Here is a 21,669-nt window from a genome sequence, read left to right on the forward strand (position 1 = left end):
TCAACAAAGACTCCTGACGTTATCATGAGGATTTTTCTTCCTCATTCCCTTTCTTTAGGGAGCTCAGAGTGTCTTTTTTCTGTTAAAGAGGGAGGTGGAGCATGGAGTAAGAGAGCCAAGAGGCTTTTCCTCCGCCTATGGGGTATCAAGAGGGCACATGACCGAGGAGAAGGGAACCCACTGAAGTGCACATCAGCTCCGACCCCAACAAATTATAGCGCAGAAATAGAAAAGCAGCTTAATGACGGTCACTGAGGGCATTGGTTCCAGAGTGTCCTAAAATGGGGCAGTTATGGGGCTTCCTGGCAGGAGTGAAATTTGCATCTCTTTAGCCATCCTAGTGGTGAATTGATGTCTAATGTGCTTTATTTTGAAGGGATTTTTAGCTGAGCTTAGATAAGTATTGGGGAAATGCAGTTTTATGGCTCAGAGTAGTCACATCTTTGAAAGTATTAGGTGATTCTCACTCATTTACCCAACAAGGAATTTTTAAGCCCCTACCCTTTGTCGGGCACTGTGGTGAAGGTGCCTATAGTTTGATTTTTGGACTTAGCCAGAAGTCATGTGAAGGCAAATCTGTTGATTGAGGTGTAAATATCCAGAAGAAGGTATGAGTATTAAGAAATAAGACAGGAGTTCTCATGGGGCTCGGAACTTGGTCCAAATGCATCTCCCAAGGAGTTCTGCAGATGTTTTGAGTCATGACAAGTGCATGTGAATAAGCCTGGGGCCCCTGACGTCACTGTAAAAGCCACGTTGATGTGTCCTTCTGTAGACTTCTTCCAAAGCTGGTTCTCGCCACTTTCTACAATGACCTGCTCTGTTACTTCACTGAAACACAGTCTGCAGGACTTATCAGGAGCCTGCCTTGCACCTGGTCCTTGGCGAGGCTCAAGAAGAATGCCTCTGTGACTGGATCCAGGGCACTAACGTTTTCCCAGGTGTCTGCTTTCTTGCGGACCTGCAAAACTGAGCCCTGCTCTCCATCCTCAGAGTAGAGGATTTGGATTCCATTTTGTTTAGCATCAGCATTCAAAGGGTGGCTCTTGTTCCTTCATCAAACATTTATTGAGCACCGACTCTGTGCCAAGCACTCATATAGGTGCTTGAGATACAAAACAAAGATCCCCGCCCTCATGGAGCTTCTGTTCTACGAGTTTTGTTAGTTTCTTTCTCCTGGGCTTTCTGGCACCCAGATTCCAACATAAAGACTAGGAAGCACAGCCTTTTAGGAGCCATTGCAGACTGGAAAGGCTGCAGGCTGGGATCTTGGCATCTGTTGTCAAGGAACACCTATCTTTCCCGGATGAAAGGGAAGGTGAAGGAGATTTGGTTCTGCACTTAGGATTCTCTCAGCGGCAATGGCACTGTCACCCCTCGAATCCTTTTTTCCTCTGCTGGTTCCTGGTCTTGTGGGTCTAGCAGGATGGGAGGAAGGAGAGCACTGCATTCCCAGGTTGCACTCAGGTGTCTCCCTGCTGGGCAGGAGGCTCTGTCAGGAGCCCCCACACCCCTGCGGGGCTCCTGAGCCTTCAGCAACTAGACTGGAGGCTGTCGTGTGGAAGCAGGTGGGAGCACCTGGGTGCAAACCTGCGGAAGCAGAGGAGGGCATCTGATAGCATGAATCAGCAAGAACAAAGACGCTCGAGACTAGATTCACATGAACCAGCCCTTCTCTGGTGCCAGTTTAGATGCAGTTCTGAAACCCACCCCCTCTCCACCACCCTCCCCTTCTGCCTCAGCCTGGACCAGACTCCACCTGGCCGAGCTGGGATGCTAAGCAGTCACAAGGCACCTGTGCTTTGCAAGTAGGATGCTGCAGCTGCTTCTCTCCGAGAATTCGCTGGTGTTCAGGGCAGGGTAATCAACAGATGGGCAGGTGGGTCACCTAGAAACCGTCCCCGCCAGGACAGGTTTCAGGCCTCCTGTTGCAGTTGAGCTTTCCTGAATTTCAGGGGCACTCTTGATACTCAGGGCAATAAGAGGCCTTTTGTAGACAAGGGCATTGCGTAACAGCCCATTGGAGGGGAGTGATGATTTGGGGGCCAGCATCACTGTTGAGCTGGAATGCGAAAATCCCAGCAGCAGCCGGGAGAAATCCACCTGGGAAGACTCTGAGGCGGGCTCGTGTTTTCGAGCACTTAGCTTTTCTTTGATGCCATCTGTCCCAAAAAAGAGACAGGAGAGGTTTTGCTCAGACTCCAGCAGAATGCTTTCACAATCAATTCTCTTTAGGTTTCATTAAAACAAAAAAAAAGTAATTTCTTTCTTCTTGTTCTAAAATCCAGGGATTGCATCAGGCAGTCAATGGCCTGGGATGGTATTACCACAAGTTCAAGAAAAATTATGCGAAAGCAGCACAATACTGGTTAAAAGCAGAAGAAATGGGGAACCCAGATGCATCATACAATCTTGGAGTCCTGTATCTGGATGGTATTTTCCCAGGAGTTCCTGGAAGGAATCAAGTGAGTAAGACTTGAGACCAGCCGTACAGCTGGTCAGTCACTCAATCATGAAGCATTGTGAGGGTGCACTGTGTGCCCAGCCTGGACGAGCCCTGTGGGTGGGACAGACACCACCCAAGACTCAGACCATGTTCCCGAGGAACTCAAGGGTCCGATTAGGAAGACAAGATAGTGAAGAGCAAAGGAAGGCATTTAGCCATATGCCAAGTATGTGCTAATTGCTGTGAGCCAAACAGTTCTGGAAAGGGGAAATGGTGAAGGCCAGTGCAGTCAGGAGGGCTTCATGGAGGAGGGAGGCCTGAGCTGGGGAGAGGAGCAGGAGATGATATAGGGGAGAATGAGCGAGAGATGGTGCTGAGATAGATCTTACTAGAAGCAAAGAGAGCTGGGTCCTAATAGGGTTACCTGGTATGAGACCAGATTGAAGAGTAATGAAAACAACAATGACAATCTTTGGTGTTTGTTGAACACTTCCTTGGTGCCAGACACTCACAAACACTTTACGTGCGCCAAAACACTTTACGTGTGCCGTCCCATTTTATCCTAACAACTCTCTGGAATAGTTACTATTATTACATCCATTTTACATAATAAGCAACTGAGGCTCTGGCCGTGGAGATACAGCAAACTTACGGTATCTTATGTGACTTAGAGTCACACACTTAGTGGAGTCAGGACCTGGATCCCCACGTGAAATGGAAGCCGTTCGTTATCAATAATAATTTGATGATGATAATAATAACCTGAGCATCGTTACATTCAACAAAGTTCATTGAACGCCCATCCTACGCCAGGCACTGGGGACACAGCAGCAGACAAAACAGTGTCTGCTCTTGGGAAGCTTACTTTCCAGTGGGGGAGAAAGACAATAAACAAATGAATATATAATATGAAGACGGTGGAGATAGTGTTACGGGGAAATAAGGCAGGGTAAGGAGGACAGGCAGGGTAGAGATTGGGGGATGCTATTTTATAAGGGAAATCAGACGTCTCTTTGATGATGTGATGTTGTACAGACTCCTAAAGGAGGCTTACAGATATCTGGGAGAACATTCCAGAAGGAGGGAACAGCCAGGGCAAAAGCCCCAAGAAGAAAGCAGGCTTAGTGTGCTCGCAGAATAGCAGGGAGGCCTGAGTGGCAGGACCAGAAAGCAGGGAAGATGGGAGAGGCAGGAGATAAGGTCAGGGAGGCAGGTGCCTGGGTCATTGTGATGACTCAGCTCTGAGCAAGATGGGAAACTCCCAGACAGCTTTGAACAGGGCAGTGATAGGCTGTGTTTTAGGAGGCTCCTCCTGGATCCTAGCGGGGACTAAGATTGAAGGAGACCAGAGCAGGAGCAGATGGTTAATGTATTGAATCCAAGGGAGAAAGGATTCAGGGTCAGAAGAGGGGCTGAGTTGTGGCTGGATTCTGGATAATTTTGAAGGTCAAGGTGACAGGATTTGCTAATGATTGGATGTGGGGTGGGAGAGGGGAAGAGAAATCAGGACAACTCCAGCATGTTTGGCGTTTATTGAGATGTGAAGAGTGGAGAGGGCATTTAGTGGGATGGGGAAGCCTTGGCAGACTTGGGGGTGGGGAATCAGAAGATCATTTTTTGTGAAACACCAGGCTAAGCCTCGAGAATGTGTTATCTCATTTAATCCTCGAAACAACTTTTCATGCTAGTTACTGTCGGAAGCCACATTTTTCAGTGGAAGAAATTGAGATAATCTGTCAGTTAGATTAACGAACATGCCCGAGGTCACCCAGCTGATAAGGAGCAGAGCTGGAATTTGAACCCAAGCCTGTCTGACTCTAAGACCCATGCTTAAAAACGACAGTTAACTGCCTTGGAAAAATAATAGCAATCCGTGGAACATAGGCCACTCAAAGTGCTTATTTTATTTTTCCCCCTCTACCTCTCTCTGACTACATATGAGGTGGTATATTTTTATGCATTGCAAATGTCTGGTAACCCTCCCACACATCTGCGAGAGTGGATTTTTTATTGTCATGTTCTAATTCTCACCTTCCTACTGGAAATGCAGTTTTTGTGCATGCATTTGAATAAAGGTTTTAAGCCAGGTTAGGAAAGCAACTGCCTGAATTCTCACCTGGTATGGCTTCTGACACGGTCTTCCTTCTAGCTTGCAGGAGTTACGGGATCAAATGAGAGGACACTGGTATTCGTAGTTACATGTTGTCTTATTTATTGGGCAAACTTAACCAATGGAAGAGCTGTGGTCAAGGTTATCACATCCAGAGACCAGCTCCTGTGGTTGGCTGTCTTCCTAGAACTTGCCTCAGTTTTCTTAAAGATAGCAGAAGTTATAAGCCTGTGATGCCCTCAGGTGTTAAGTACCTCCCCACCTTGGCTCTGATGAAACCAGCCCAGCCAGGAAGACTCCTCGCTAAGGAGAATGACCTTGTCCGTCTCTCTTACAGACTTTAGCTGGTGAATATTTCCATAAGGCTGCACAAGGGGGACACATCGAAGGAACCTTGTGGTGTTCCCTCTACTATATCACAGGCAACCTGGAGACGTTCCCTAGAGATCCCGAGAAGGCTGTTGTGTAAGAATCTGTCACATGTTGCGGACGACGGGAGAGCCGTGTGCTGTATTCACCATGCCTGAGAAAACGAAGTTCCTTTTTCTGTTTTTTCTTTGCATTTTTTTAAATTTCATTTTTATATTTATCAGTTACACACACACATAGTTTAAAGAGCAAAAAAATTTGACAAGGCAAAAATAAAAAACAAAAATTTAATTAAAAATTTTAAAAAAAATAGTTTGATAAGAAAAAACAGGAAATCTCTGCACACCCCACCCCGGGCTCTGTGTCCTGCTCCCAGGAATAAAATATGCTCAATTTTTTAATTACTTTTTTCTTATTTGCCTCTATCTCTAAATAACATACTTACACCACTATTTCTTGTTATTTTCATTATAGGCATTGTCTAATGATGTCCCACTGTGAAAGATAAAGTTCTCTCTCGCTCTGCCAACTCCTGCCACCCCACACATTCATACTTCCTGCCCTCTCCCACCTTCCCAATAAATGGCAGATTAGCACCAGGGCTTACATTATTATGACCATGTTCGCTGCCGAGCCACGTGGTATACTACTTGGCTTTTTCTTTCTGGCAAAGCGTTAGTTTTCTATGGAATAGCAACTGTATTTTACTGTTCTTTCGTTGCTCAGCTTTCTGTGTACCTATCATTTTCTATGTGCTTGGTCTCCAGATTCTCCTTCAGTTGTCTAAATGTCTTCTCAGTGTGTCCAGCCCCACCAGATAGCTTTAATCTTCTTGGTAACATCTCTCCCAGAGTCTTTGCTCAGGACAGAGCTGCCCTCCTGAAATGACCTTTGTCATCATTGTGGGGTTCCCGCTCCCTTCATTTCTATCTTTTGTGGTTCTCTTTGCTGGACCCTATTCCTCTTTCTTGGTTTACTCCTACATTTTGGTAGAGTGCAACCTGCCGTAGCTTCCCGAAGAACGACAGGGAGCACAATTTTGAGGTCATGCATAACTGAAATGCTTTACAGGGCTTGGCAAACTATGGCCCACAGATAACACATGGCCTGCCACCTGTTATCTGTGGCCCCAAGAACTAAGAATGCTTTTTACATTTTTAAAGTGTTGTGAAACAAACAAAGAAGAATATGCAACGGAGATCACATGTGGGCCACAAGGCTTAAAATATATGCTATCTTGTCCTTTACAGAAAAAAAGTTTGCAGACCTCTGCTGTACACCACCCCACACCAACGGTCTGGCTCTCCAAAAGGTTATTTTTCATAAGACATTTGAGAGCCAACCCAGCGTTACCTGAACTCAGTGATAAAATTAGACACACTTGAGGCTTTTTATCATAGTTAGTTAGGACATTTGGTATGAACTTTCATGTTTCATGGATTTTCTTGTTATCCTTTTGTTATTGATTTCTATCTTAATTCCACTGTGATCAGAGATTATATTTCGAATGACTTTGATCCTTTGAGATTTGCTGAGGCTTGCTTTATGAGCAGTATATGGTCAATTTTGGTACACCTGCTTTTTTTGTTAGAGTTTGCATATTGTATCTTTTTCCAACCTTTTACTTTCAATCTTTCTCTGTCCTTTAATTTTGATGTATATCTCCTATAAACAACATGTAATTGGAGTTTTGTGTATTTTTTATTCAGTCCGACAATTTTAGTTTTTAACTGGTGTATTTAGTCCATTTACATTTACTGTAATTATGGATGTACCTGTTTTAAATCTACCATTTTACTATTTATTCCCTACTTGTTCTATCTATTCTTTGTACCTTTTTTCTCTTTTGTTGCCCTTCCTTTATATTAATCAGGTATTTTAAAAAAATTATTGTATTTCCCCCTTCCATTAGCTTGTGAGTTATGTATTCTTATAACATTGTTTTAGTGGTTGTAGATCTAAATATTACAACAGACTAGTTCATTATTAGTAAACCTCTCCAGGATAAATTCAGGGACGGAAACAAAATAGGGAAAGCTTATAATAAATCACTAAACATGTTTTAATGGAGAGAGTATTAGAATTCTTGGTGAAGGCTATCTTTTTCCATATTGGTGGATATTTGTCATTACATACCTTTCATGTCTTTGTTCCCATACATGACAGCTCCTAAGCATTCTTAAGAAAGGGCACTGAATGCGAAGCTCTCAAAATGCGTCTTTCTTTACCTTCTTAACATTCAGCTCTGGTTTATTGCTCTGTAAAAATTCTAACAAGCAAAATATTCCCCAACTGGGATTTATTGAGATCATATGAAGGAAAAAGCAATTATTTAATTTACCACAGTTTGTATATTTTCTCTTCTGTTTCCTTTTCAGATGGGCAAAGCACGTAGCTGAGAAAAATGGCTACTTGGGCCATGTCATTCGCAAAGGCCTCAATGCCTACCTGGAGGGCTCATGGTAAGCTCGGGACCCGCGTTAGAATGCACTTTCCCAGCCCTTATCTTTCAGTCTGTGAGTAGCCTTATGAGATGGAGTCTTAAAATGCAACTGAAAAAGCAATTTGCAGGGAAATCACGACCTCCCAGCAATAATATTCAGAGTATCGCACACTGATTGGCCGTTGATTGGGAAACATAGCATTTCCATGTTTAATTATACACAAAAATTAGTTCTCTAGGAGGAGCGTCCACAGTCATCAAGTTGAGAGACACACGAATGCGTTGACTTCCCTTCCCTTCAAGCTTGCTTCTCTTGGTTTTCGAGTCTGGAAGAAGCACAGGGGATCTTAGCTGACCTCTGCCTCTCAGGATAGGCCACAGAAGGTCCAGGATTTCCACCATACTCGTGGCAAGAAGAGAGAGCAGCGTGTTTAAGGCTTAGGCTGCATTCTTCCGTAGATAGTTTACTGCATCTCCCACGGCCAGGAACCTGGCATTGCTCGAGTCACTCACCAAACCTCCAATGTCACAGCCAAACAGCCTGCCCTTTCTAACCTTCTTCTGCTGGAGTTAGCATGATGTACTCTATGGCTTGAGACACCGCGTATGAGGACTTGCAAATGCCCCCCAGTTGCTGTTACTTGATTTTACAAATAAGGTGACACCTCTCCAGACTCTACCTGACTCCGTCTTTTTGTTTCCTCTGTGAGTCTTAGCACTCTCTCTTACTTTTCCTTGGGCCACATTTTCTTGGCTGCTTTATTGCCTAAATGATCTGGGTATTTCAGTAATAACTAAAAAGTATATGCAAATCAGCACATATCCCCTCGGTCCGCTGCCTCAAGAACATTAGACCAGACCTGTCATCGATCATACTCTGATCCAAACCTCAATTAAAAATTAGAATATAAGGGACTGGCCCAGTGGCACAGTGGTTAAGTTTGCAGGTTCCACTTAGGTGGCCCAAGGTTTGCTGGTTTGGATCCCGGGTGCGAACCCATGCACTGCTTGTCAAGCCATGCTGTGGCAGGCATCCCATATAAAATAGAGGAAGATGGGCACAGATGGTAGCTCAAGGCCAGTCTTCCTTAGTAAAAAGAGGAGGATTGGCAAACCTGTTAGCTAAAGGCTAATCTTCCTAAAAAAAAATTTTAAATATAAGTTTAAAAGAATGCCATTTCCTCCTTTGGTCCATGGGTGCCCCCGTAATCAACAGATAGCGTCTCAGTAAACAAGAATCTTAAATTAGAGAATGCGAGGGAAATGAACTCAATGAAAAAAGCACCAAATACAAATGTTTATTATTATCATTTTGTGAAAGTTTATTATCTGTGGCCTCACTTTGCACAATTGGAAAGAAATTTTTTAATGAAATTATTATTTTCCAATTGATATACCTTACGATTTTTGTGGTGTTTTATCTTGTTTCCCAAGTGAGCTTCAGTTCATAAAACTCCCAAATTTGACTTTAATTCATTCTCTACTTCTCATCCTCCAGACTTCCCACCCATACCCCCCTACAAGCTTCTTAAGGAGAACGAAGCATTTAAATATGAAAATGTTTATTTGATGGGTTTCCCCAAAGGGAGAGCACATCTGTAAATACCCATCCCCCAACACACACACACACGCACGCACACACACACACCAAGATGTCTGACACGGTTTTTCCCATAGAGTGTCTGTTAATAGCTTCTGCTAATGGCTTAGCTTTCTTGTCTACTTTTGGCTTTAATATCACAAAGCACTTCAGGTAGCACATTTAAAAATTTGCACTGAAGTTCAAGATGAACTAAGATTTTTGTGGAGGCCAGCCTGGAGGCATAGCGGGTAAGTTAGCTGCTCCGCTTTGGTGGCCCAGGGTTCGCCCAGTTCGGATCCCAGGTGTGGACCTAGCAGCGCTCATCAAGCCATGCTGTGACAGGCGTCCCACATATAAAGTAGAGGAAGATGGGCACGGATGTTAGCTCAGGGCCAGTCTTCCTCAGCGAAGAGAGGAGGATTGGCAGCACAGGTTAGCTCAGGGCTAATCTTCCTTAAAAGAAAAAAAAGATTTTTGTCACCTATTGTCCTTCTTCGAATATTCAGTTACAACATGAGATTGTGTTTTTGGTTGTTATCTTTTGGCAGAAGGGAAGGGGAATTAAGTGTGTTCTACACTGTTTGTGAGCTGGGTCCAGTCCAGCCAATTTACTAAGTACACTTAAATGCCGGGTGCCTTGCCATAAGCTGTGGGGGATGCCACCAGTAGGGCTTGAGGAAGTTTGCAGCCTCATCTCCTCCTCATGCTGAACTACCTACAGTTTCTCTCATGGCCCATCTTCTGTCTGACCTCTGGGCCTTTGCACTTACTGTTCCCTCTGCCCAGAAGTCCTGCCTAACTCCTTACTCCCTTTTGTCCTTTCATGGATCAGGACTGCTCTTTACTTGTTGATTGCCCTGTGACTTGTATCCCAGAGCCCAGCACCTCGTGGCACCTGGCAAGTGCTTAAAAAGACAGAATAATCATAACTGAAGGGCCCTGAGCAGTATGTAAAGAGCATTAGGGATGCTGGAGAGGAAAAGAAGCTATCTGGTTTGAGGAACTTCTGCCAGCCTTCATGATGGAGGTAGCCAATGATATGGCCTTAAGGAATAGGTGAGGTTTCCACTAGCCATGCAAGGAACAGCATTTATGGTGAAGGGAATCACAGGAACAAAAGCAAAGAGACAGGAAAATTGTGCGTGAGTGTAGGAAATTTTAAGCCACCCAGTTTGCCTTGAGGGTAAGATTTGCAAAAGGGAGTGATATATAAAAAGACCACAGAAGTCCTGCTTTACGGAATTTTGAATGGCAGATCACACACTTTTTACTTAATTTGTGAAGCAGTAGGGAGCCATTGATAGTTTTGAGAGAGGGTAGTGACATGACAGAGCTGGGTTTGGAGATACTGAGCCAAACAACTGTGTTTGATGGAGAAGAGAAGGGAGAGTCTGAAAGGGGGAGCTAGTTCAGAACCCAGGTAAAAGGAGCTGAGCATTTGAGCCAGAGATATACCATGAGCCAATTGAGTTATTTTTCCCTTCTTCTATCATATAATAGTTGGTACGTAGAAATAATATGTCCTATATATATATAGGTTCCAAAGCATAACAGTAAAGTGGACGCCTGTAACCCTATTTAAGAAAATGAATTATTGAAGCCGTCTGCATTTCCCTCCCAGATTAGATCACCCCTACTCCCAATGCCCGGAAGTAACCATCATCCTGAACCTTGTTGATCTGCCCCTTGCTTTCTTTATAGTTTTGCTACACGTAATGATGTCTTGGTCGACAACTGACCACACAGATGATGATGGTCCCATAAGGTTAGTGCCACGTAGCCTAGGCACGTAGTAGGCTGTACCACCTAGGTTTGTGTAAATACACTCTATGATGTTCGCACAATGACAAAATCGCCTAATGATGCTTTTCTCAGAACGTCTCCCCATCGTTAAGCGACATGTGACTGTATATGGATATATTCATATACATAAGACTTAGTTTGGCTTGTTTCTGAGCTGCATATTATTAGAATCATATTATATATAGTTCTTCAACAGCTTTTTCCTTTCACCTGACATTGTGTTTCTGAGATTCATAGCTTTTGGTACATGTACATGTGGATCATTCATTTTCGCTGCTGTCTTATATCACAATTTACTTACCAGTTCTCATGTTAACACATATTGGGGTTGTTTCCCATTTTTTTTGTTTGTTTGTTTTTAAGAACAAGGTGGCCGTAAACATTTTTATGTATCTCCTGGCATATATAGGAAGAGTTTCTAAAATATAAACCTAGGAGTGGAGTCACAGGGCAGGCACATGTTCGACTTTACAAGATGATGCCAACTACTTTCCAAAATGATTTTACCAGTTTACTCCCCTGCCAACCGTGTATAAATTTTTGTTTCTCCATATCCTTGCCAGTCTTGATGCTGATGCTAAGTATAGTTAAAGATAAGTCTCAATCTAGATTTGAAGCCTTTTCCTATCAATGGGAAGAAACATCTGGTATCCATTCCAATGGGAAGATCTTTGTCAAAATATATCTGAGGCAAAGGGCTTCTATCTCTTCCTTCTTGCGGAGCCTCCAAACACACCCCAGGGGTTAAATGGGAAATATATGAATGTTGGCCTCCTCACACCCCAACGTGGCTTTTTTTGGTGACATCTATTTTGCAGATAGGACTGAATCGTCCATCCATGTCCCAAGTCCATCCCCTTTTTTCATTTTCTGTGAGTGAATTTATTCTGGGCATTATTCTCAAATTACGTGTGTCAGTTTGATGAGCTTGTACTTTTCTGTGTTGTTCCAAGATTTATATGGGACAGTTTAAATGAAGAGTGTGAGTGAGAGAACGGCCTTTTGCTGTGTAGGCCCAATACGGAAGATAATGTTGCCATGCCTGAGGCTGTCCTCGGACACCAGGAGAAGTCAGCTAAGGAGAGGCCGGCTGTCATGTTTCATTTCTCTCTGCCTTACCCCTACGCGTGTTTTACCTGTGAGCTATGTGTCTTATTGTCTTTTGTCTTAAATATACCCCAAACACTTACCCCAGGAGGTTAGCCAGATTGTGATGGGCTTGAGGCAAGAGAAGGAGGCATGCAAAGTTCCAGTTGAAAGAAATTCACCTTTTTGCAATAGAACGGGGGTCCTGAATTCCACTGAGACCCCAGGATTTTTTTATCTTTCCAGTTTGAACTGTTTCAGGCATTGGCAGAAAAGAGCACAGAGAAAATAATATCATTGTTTGAGAAACTGCTCAGAGGTGCCCAAATTCACACTTCATGGCAGGCAGTCGAAGCATTGGTTATTAAGATGTATCGTTATGAAAGTTCTATAAGTGTATGTGCTGAGTCTGAAGTGGGAGGGTGGCAAACGTGCTCCTAGACTCCTTCTTTACTCTAAAGCCCCTCCTCTCCTCATCCATCCCCATCCCCATTAGGACTGCCTGGGGAACAATTTCACTTTAGTGCTTTGGAAATCAAGCTGGAAGCTCTGGCTGGCTTCCTAAACCTTGAGGAAATTCATGCAAGGACACTACAGTTTTGTGGCTTGTCTTTGGGCTTCCTACACGTAGCAAATGCTGAGTAAATGTTTGTTCCATGAATGTAAGGGTAGAAATATCTGTAATTAATACTTGCAGACAGTTTCTGTTGAAACACAATTAAGTGAGAGCAAAGTGCCAGCAGGCTAAATGTGGATAGGGTTTCTGCAGAGGTGTGGCATCTCAGAAGTCTTAATAAGCTGAGAAAGGCTGATCTTCCGTGTTCTAATCCTCACCTATGGTTCACTCTTTGATACATGAAAATAGCTGGTGGTGGTACTGGCATGTACCAGCATCTGATGATCGCTTCTGCAAGCGGGAAAAGAGAGGCGAATTTCTGTTCCTTATTTCTATTGACATTAATGCTTTTAGACATCTCTTTTTGATGGATTCCAGTGCTTCCTCAAAGGAAATGCTCGAGAATTCTATGAAATTTCCTCCCGACTTATACAATAATTAGAAGTGGAAGTCTTCCTTTAAAACTTGTTCCTCTCTTCCCTCCCCCACCACCAAAGTAACTTTAGAGACAAGATATTAGTCTTATAAAATTTATCATAGTGACTCTGTTCGTACAGAGAGTGTCAGCCTCGTGGGTCCCCCCAGAGTCTAGCAGTCTACCCGAATACTGTCTAAGAAAAACTCATTTTATTACATTTTAATAACGTCAAGCCACATTCCATCCAGTTACAGCCGCCGAGGGAGCCAGCCCAGTATTTGACCTTGGGCTGGCAAGTCCACACCATCTGCTTCCTTCATCCACCCCTGTGGGAAACTGAGGCACTGGTGTGAGCCTGAGTGTCCCGAAGACACTCGAGATTATAGACCTTTGGAACAGGACCTGATTGCAAAACGATGGGGACTTTCTGCTGAGCCTCCCTCGCAGGCCCTCCATCTAGGGTCTGCTTTGAGCGTTCTGTCACCAAACATGATTTTTGCAGGTTACGTAAGAAAATGCCTCAGTGTCTTTTATATTGTTCTTGCAGCTGCAGTTGTGGACTTGTTATCTGGCTTGCCTAGGCGGGGGACGCTGCTTAGCCAGCCTCGTCTCTTTAGCATGAGTCATGGCTAATTTGTCGGCTGCCTTGGGCATCTCGGAGACTGAGAATCAGCACGCTCAGCAGCCACGTGGCCAGTGGCCTACAGTGTATCTGATTGAAAGTCTGGCTGTCCTAATGTGACCCTAGCCACCTTTCTCTGTCCCCAGAAGATGGTCTGCCAGAAGCTGCTTTAGCAGTGTAGAAAAGATGATTTCAGAATCTGCCTACCTTATTTTCTCAACCCACCCCTCCCCACCCTTCCATAAACCAGTTCCTAGGTGGAACTAAAATTAAGAAAGTTAGTAATGTCAACTACTTAGAATGAAAAATAAGCTTTAGAAACAACTATTTATGGTTAAAATAAATTTCTACTCACAAACTGGGTAAAACGAAGAAAATGGAGGAAATCAGATAAGTAAAAAGAAGGAAATAAAAATTATTTCCATTCTTACCACCTTGTTATAAGTACTGTTTGCATTTTGGTAGATAATTTTTGGGTTTTACTTTTTCTCTGCATTTATGTATCTGTGTGTGTGTGAACATGGTATGTATTCAGTTTTATGTCTGTTTTACCAAAATGGATTTACACTGTTTTTTATCCTGCCTTTTTTTTTTTTTTTTTTTACTGAATGGAAAATTTTGCATGAACGTTTTTCTGTTTTTGAATTTTCTTCCACAACAACATTTTTAACAGCCACCTTTGAAAGTGGCTGCACTGCGAGTTAATTTAACTAGTCACTGATTTTCAGATATTTAAGTTGTTTCTGGGGTTTTTTGTTCACATAAACAGCTCTGCTGTGAACTCTGTTGCCACAGAATCTTTGCACATGTCTCTGATTGTTTCTTTAGAATAAACTCTGAGCAGGGGGAACTGTTGGGCCAAGTGGTCTGTGCATTCTTAAGACTCCTCACATTTAACCATTGTCTAATTGGCCCTCCCACTAGCAGCAGTTGTCGGAATATGTCCATTTCCCCAAGCCCTTGTTGTTACTCTATCATGAACTGGGTGCCAATCTTTCAGCAGATGAAAAGTGGTCTCCCATTGTTTTTTAATTACTCAATTACTGGTGGTGTCGAACATTTATTTTTTCATGTGTGTTTTTGGCCATTGGAATCAAAGCTCTCCTTTGCCAAACTTCTAATGCACCACAACAGTTCAGCTTTAATTAACCTTGTTCAGAATCCTAAGCCGCATAAAGCCTTCCACAAAACAGAGGACTCAGAAACACAGGGCTTTTTCTTAATACCATTTATCTCCTCCAAGCGAGGACCGAAGGATTCAAGGACCAACGGCTAGTAGACAACTCCCCAGCCAACACTCAACATACCTTCTGCCAGTAGAGGTAGCTGTTGTACCAACCAGCTCCCCAACCTTATCTGTGAGTTCAGCTTTGAAGATAGGAAATAAATTAGTGCAGGCAGTATTTTTAACAACGGTGTTTATTTAAAAAAAGAAAAAAGAACTCATGATTTTGTGGTTTTAAAAAAACTGCTTATTTGGTGCCCTCTTACATTTAAATATAAAGCTCTCTGTGAGTATTAGTGAGAGCCACTATATGAAATTTATTATTAATCATCTATTTTTAGGCACGAAGCTTTGCTGTATTATGTTTTAGCAGCAGAAACTGGAATTGAAGTGTCACAGACAAATTTAGCACACATCTGTGAGGAGCGCCCAGTAAGTACATGTATTCTTCTTGGAGTAGAAGCATTAAGGTTAAGGATAATGAAGTGGGTTTTATGGAGGCAAAATGAGTCACTTGGCCGAAATATTACTGAATTCACTTTTTCTCCCCCTTCGTCCCCTTAGGACCTGGCCAAGGCATACCTGGGTGTTAATTGCGTTTGGAGATACTATAATTTCTCTGTTTTTCAAATCGATGCTCCTTCATTTGGTATGTATGGAAAAACGGGTGCTGAATTGAAGCTTCACTGGTGATTTTAATGTTTAGCAACAGGGAACATCTAACAGCTTTGTGTGAAGTGTGGTATTTCTAAACAGTTAGGAAAGAGAGTGAAAAATCTCTGCTATGAAGATCATGACTGAACTCTGCTCTCAGCCTCACGCAATGCAGTCCATTGTCCACCCAATGCTTGAACCCACCAATTCTTCAGAATCAGTGAGAATTCAGAAGAGGAAGCTATTATGGAGAGACTCTCTGGGCCAGTCATTTGCCTTTTTGCCCCCAGGGGTATTTCCTGTCTTCCTCGGCTCTGCTCTGTATGGTGGGGGGCTGACCCTCAGGAGCTACAGTTCCCAGACTGCTTTGCTCTAGTGCCTCTGATTAGTGCCAGCCAATGGGAGGCTCTGGAGGGAGGTTGCAGGATGGGAGAAGGCAAGAAGTCCAAGTATTTCTCCCCTCCTCTCTCTGCTTTGGTCTATGTCTATGGCAATGGCTGCCTGTCCACGGCTCCAGCTCCTGCCTGGTCATCCACCCTCTGGTCTCGGCTGGCTCCCAGCCCGGGGATGATGATAGCGTCCCTGGGCAGCTGATGGCTGATCAGATTACTGATTTCTGGGCTGTCTGTTGTTCCCATTTGCCTTTTCAGCTCTTCCAATACCCTGGTAACCAGTTCACAGTGTTAAAATCCCTCTTTTGAACTACCTGACATGGATTCTCTTCTTCTGATTGGACGTTGAGTAATACATACACTCTTAAAACTTTTTCCTCAGAGGAAAAATAAAATATGTGGCTTAAACAGAGTAAAGAAATACCAGAAATACCCGTCAGTCATCAAACCTAAGCAGCACAATTTCAGATGTGAAATAACCTTGGCCGATTGGGTTGTGCGGTTGCAGACTCTGATTCTCACAAACAGACCCATTTAGGAGAGCTGCCCAGCAAAGCAAAAAATCTGTGTAGAAGGTTTAGCACAAGAGCCATTTTTTTATTTTTTGGTTCCTGACCCACCAAGGAAACCTAAATATGTTTGGTATTCAGATTCTGGTAGGAAAGTTCTCAACCATGCAAATGGGCCAATTGTTTAAAATGTCGGTCTGAAATAAAACCACTTGACAAATGGACCTGTGCTTTTTGTCCTGCAGCATATTTGAAAATGGGAGACCTTTACTACTATGGCCACCAAAACCAGTCACAAGACCTTGAGTTGTCCGTGCAGATGTATGCCCAAGCAGCACTGGACGGAGACTCACAGGTAAACAATGACAGAAACGAGCTCCGGGGGATCCCCGTTGGTGAGGTCGAAAGGGCTAGAGTCTTCATAAGCCCTCCTGTCTGTATATTTCCACAGCTTACAAAGTCATTTCTCATTCATTTTCACAAGCCCCTCACAACAACTCTACGAGGACGCTAACCATAATGTGAATCTTTATTGAACACCTACCATGTTTTCCACAGCAGTCTTGTGGGGGTGGGGCTTAGCACACCCATTTCATAGTGGAGAATACCAAGACTATGACAGGGTGATAAATTGCTCAAGCCCAAACAATCCCGTAGTAGATGAAGTAGCCAGACCATAAACCCATGTTTTCTGGCTCCAAGCCCAGGGGTCTTTCTACCAGATTCTCTCAAACTAACTCACCATGTAGAAACTCAAGAAATTGAAAGTGTGGTCAAAATGGGAAGTAGTTTGCTTCTATAGTTGGGCTAATACTTCAGTGACAGGATTTTGCTCTCAGTGACCTTTTTTGGGAAACTCCTCATTTTGGAATATTTTTAGATTTATAGAAAAGTTGCAGGAAGAGTATGTTCATATCTTGCATACCCACAATACCATTATCAAACTAAGAAATCAGCATTGGTTCAGTGCCATTCACTACACTTCAGACTTTATTTGTATTTCACTAGTTTTCCCTCTAATGTCCTTTTTCTGTTCCAGAGTCCCACTCAGGATCTCACATTGCATTTAGTTGTCATATTTCTTTTATCTTCTTCAATCTGGGCCAGTTTCTGTCTTTCCTTGTCTTTCCTGACCTTGTTACATTTGAAGAATCCTGGTCAGGTATTTTGCAGAATGTCTCTCGATTTGGGTCCGTCTTCTGTTTTCTCATGAATAGATTAAGATTACGCATTTTGGGCAAGGACAGCACAGAAATGATGTGTCCTTCTCAATGTATCCTACGAGGTGTACATGATCTCAATATGTCTTGTTACTGATGAGGTTGATCTCAGTCACCTGGTTAACATGGTTTCTGCTCAGTTTCTCCCCTGTAAAGTTATTTTTCTCTTTCTAAATTTATAGGTATCTTGGAGAGTTAGATGTCAACCATGCAAATATCCGATTTCTCCTCAAACTTCTGCCCACTGATTTTAGTATCCTTCGGTAGATCTTGCCCCCTGCAGTCATTCTGTGGTGTGCTAATATGATTCTTTATTTCCCTCATTCCTCCTGGATTTGCCAATGGGAATTCTCCTGTGAGGATCTCAGGGTCATTTTCAGGCTGGAAGTTGGAATGGTTGCATAACCCTCTTATGCAACACGTTCTGGTGGTATGCTTTGGGCACATGTTGGACGAGCAAAAGTTGGAAACTCGCCAGTATTAGTTTTTTTCCAAACGAGGTACTATGTCAGGATGATTCTTTACCTGGGTTAAAGTCCCACATCTCTGTCACTTCATAGCTGTTTGTACATGGCAAGTCACTAAATCACTGGGTCTTCATTTTCCCATTTGTGAACTGGGGATAATACCTCACAGTTTATGAGGATTAAATGAGACGTTTGATGTACAATGTTGAGCCCAGCACTGAGAACACACAATGGACACAGTCCGTTCTATTATTAGTTCTGGAATGAAATAGGAGTTGGTGCTAAAAGGATTTGATCGAGAGCCAAACTAAACTTTCTCACGTGGTATCTGTGACTCAAAATTAGGTCTGGATCATTTTTTTCAATTCCGATTTTTACTTTTTGGAAAGAAAATGTTGCAAAAACATTAAAGGATCATTTTAAAAGAAAAGAAAAATCAAAGAATGCACCCACAGTTCCGTGACGGGCTTTACTCCTTCATGTCTTCATGTTCCCTTCCAGTCCCTGCCCACAGGCAAGCGTATCTCTGTGATGTTACCAAGAGTGTACACACCACTTTCAAAATCCATCTCTTCTCACATACAGTAGGAATGTGGGCATTTTATTCCATAGTCTTTCTAGTTTCTTACCCTTAACCACTGCCTTATATTCCGTTGAGCTGGTAACTCCAATTTATTAAGGTTTATCTTATTGGTGGACATTTATTCTTACATTCGCTAATTTATTCACTGGTTTGGCATATGTTTATCCAATCCTGCCATGTCTTAAACATTGCTTAGTGGTGGAGACTTAAGATAAAAAGATAGACAATATTCTTGGCTTCATGGGATTTAGAATCTATTAGGGAAGACGTGGAGGTCCTTTCCTACTGTGTTGCAATTATAGCTAGTGCTACAGTGAACGTTTTCATATTTCCATCTTTTAACTCCATTGGAATGATTTCTTTTATTGTCTGTGAGATAGTATTACTGAGTCAAACAGTCTAAATTGTTTTACAGCTGCATAATAACAGTATATTGTCGATTTGCTTTCTGAAAGTGTTTTCCAGTTAATACATCCCCAAGCAGTGGTTAAGTGTGGGAGGATAACTGACATGTGCTCAGCACTGGGTGTTTTTGTGACTTAATTTTGCTAATTGAATAGTTTTAAGTTGATGCTTCCTTATGGTTTTAAATTGCATTTATTTGAATACTAGTGAAGATGGGTACTTTTACCTCAACTTGTCTATGATAATTTACTCTTAATATTTTTTTTTATGTGATTCTTTATTCTTATTCTTTACCTGTTTAACCTATTGGAGTCTTGATACTGATTTTTTTTTTCAGTTTAAATCATAGTTAGTTCTTTTTACGTTTGCCCAATAGATAATGAACCTTAAGCTATTACATTGCACACAAATATTCCCTTAGTCTGTTTTCCTATCTATTTTAACTTGTTATGTTTTCATTGTTCAGAGACTTTAAATTTTTATAAAGCAATGTTTTTCTTTTCTTCTAATACTTCAAGTTTTAAGGGTACCTTCCTTTCAAATATTCCATTCTCTGCTTGCGTGTGTGCATCTTAAAGATACTTAATGATGAGGATCAAGCCTGGCCCTGCCCCAGGAAGAAGCCCAAGGCGTCCTGCCCTACATACCGATCTGTGTCATCCTCTGGGAAGCATAGGACGTCCTGACTTAATCCGATCTGATTCTTATCTAAAGTTATAGGACCACCCAATAACCAGACCCCACCGGCACTGATACCATTTTAATGACTTTTTTTCATGATCTTTCCTTTGTCTAGTAAAGAAATAAGTCACATATCTATGCCTTATAAATTTAGAGCTAACCCTCAACACATTGCAGCTCTTACTGCCCATGGGCCCTGTCCCCATGCCTGCAGCTCCTACTGCCCATGGGCCCTGTCCCCATGCCTGCAGCTCCTACTGCCCATGGGCCCTGTCCCCATGCCTGCAGCTCCTCCTGCCCATGGGCCCTGTCCCCATGCCTGCAGCTCCTACTGCCCATGGGCCCTGTCCCCATGCCTGCAGCTCTTACTGCCCATGGGTCCTGTCCCCATGCTATTCCAGGCTATTCTCTGAATAAAAGAGCACTACTGCCAGACCTCGAGAGTCCAAGAAATCTTTCTTTCGACTCCTCAACTCACTGAGCCCACATCACTTAATACTTTCATCTATTTAGAGGTTATTTGGCAGCATGACCGAGGTTGAGATTTGAGATGCCAACCCTCTTTGTTTGCAATTGAATTCCAGCTCTGCCTCTTTACAGCTTTGCGACCTTGGGCAAATTCTTTAACCTCTCTGTGCCTCAGTTGTCTCATCTATAAAATGGGGAGAATAATAGTACCCATCTCAATTTGTTGTTATGAGGTTAAGTGAGTGTATATCAAACAGAACAGTGCCTCACATATAGCAAGCACCCGGAAAATGTTAGCTGCTGTTATTTTTATCATGATCATTGCATAGGATGCTTGTGAGAGTCCTGGTATATACAACCTGGGGGATGGTGATTTTCATTTAAATTGTTGTCAGTGGCAACTGAAAGTAAAGGTCAAAGGCAGGATATGTCATTAAAACATGACCATGAATTCTTTGAAGGGCAGCAATCCAGGGAAAGTTGTAAAGCCCTAATGGTAAGTAACCAATCGTTTTTTATTTATTTCTTGGTGTGGCCACATGCTCAGCGCGTGATGGACAGTGCATCTCCTCCAGGTAGTATAACAGTTTCCATCCTTTGTGAAGCACCTCTACCCTCAGGCTCTTCACTGTGTTATTTCATTGGACCTGTGCAGCCCAATAAGGCAGTCCTACTTCTGAGGTCAAGAAGAAGGTGTGTAAGAGAGAGCTAGAGGGAAGCATCCCAGAGTGGAGGTCTGTGACAAGAGGAATCATGAGAAGAGGTTTTCCATGCTGGCCTAGGCAACCTGGTGCAACCACCCGCACCCCATTCTGTGCATAAGAGACTCACTACATGAGAATGTCAGTCACGAGTAGTAGCCCCAGCACAAAAACATTTCGTTGGATTTCTGACATGCTGACGATGACCCAGGGCATAATCTGTAAGTGATGGACACTGCCTTCGACTCAGTATTCTGGTTTTGTTGATGATACAAGGGCACGTTTTCCAGCAAGTTCTGTTTTGAGAGAGTGAACAGAGCAGGAAAGGACAGATCTCCCGGTTGACTGGCTTCTGAGCAGATGGGACACAGCATCCTCTGAAACCCTCCTGGTTCTCCTGCAAATAAATTTCTCAGATGCATTTATTTAGGGAAACAATTCATCAATGAAGATGACAAAACCATCTGGCTCCAGGGACTGAAAAAAGTCGAGAGGTTGTAAAAGTTTACCTTCTGATGCAGGGTTTGTGTCTGGGCTTCATTATAGGGAGCTAATGAGTTTGGTTTGCGGTTTGTTTTCAGGGATTTTTTAACCTGGCCCTGCTAGTTGAGGAAGGTGCTATAATCCCACATCATATTTTGGATTTCTTGGAAATTGACCCAACTATCCATTCTAATAACATCTCCATCCTGCAGGAACTATACGAAAGGTGAGTTCAGAGCCTTGTTAGTTTGGTGGGTTCTGGGGGATCCCCAGTGAGTGGGGTTTGCCTCTCGGTTCAGGTTAGCCTTACTCTTATTTTGTAGTGTCAGTTGCTATAAAAAGGGCTCAGGATTCATTTTGATTAGAGAACACTCAGCTGAACCCAT

At 42.9% G+C, this 21,669-nt stretch overlaps 1 protein-coding gene across 1 annotated transcript in view; it reads left to right on the forward strand.

Moving 5' to 3' along the window:
• The window catches only part of SEL1L3 (SEL1L family member 3), a 96,321-nt gene that overhangs the window by 66,215 nt on the left and 8,437 nt on the right, over positions 1–21,669 (forward strand). Inside the window, exons 15-21 of the mRNA XM_046656535.1 lie at positions 2,289–2,465; positions 4,894–5,021; positions 7,304–7,387; positions 15,062–15,152; positions 15,285–15,369; positions 16,521–16,630; positions 21,382–21,509. Of these exons, the coding sequence (XP_046512491.1) occupies positions 2,289–2,465; positions 4,894–5,021; positions 7,304–7,387; positions 15,062–15,152; positions 15,285–15,369; positions 16,521–16,630; positions 21,382–21,509 (803 nt within the window). The remainder of the gene's footprint in view (positions 1–2,288; positions 2,466–4,893; positions 5,022–7,303; positions 7,388–15,061; positions 15,153–15,284; positions 15,370–16,520; positions 16,631–21,381; positions 21,510–21,669) is intronic.

Source organism: Equus quagga, chromosome 3 (assembly GCF_021613505.1).
Source record: "Equus quagga isolate Etosha38 chromosome 3, UCLA_HA_Equagga_1.0, whole genome shotgun sequence".
NCBI lineage: Eukaryota > Metazoa > Chordata > Mammalia > Perissodactyla > Equidae > Equus > Equus quagga.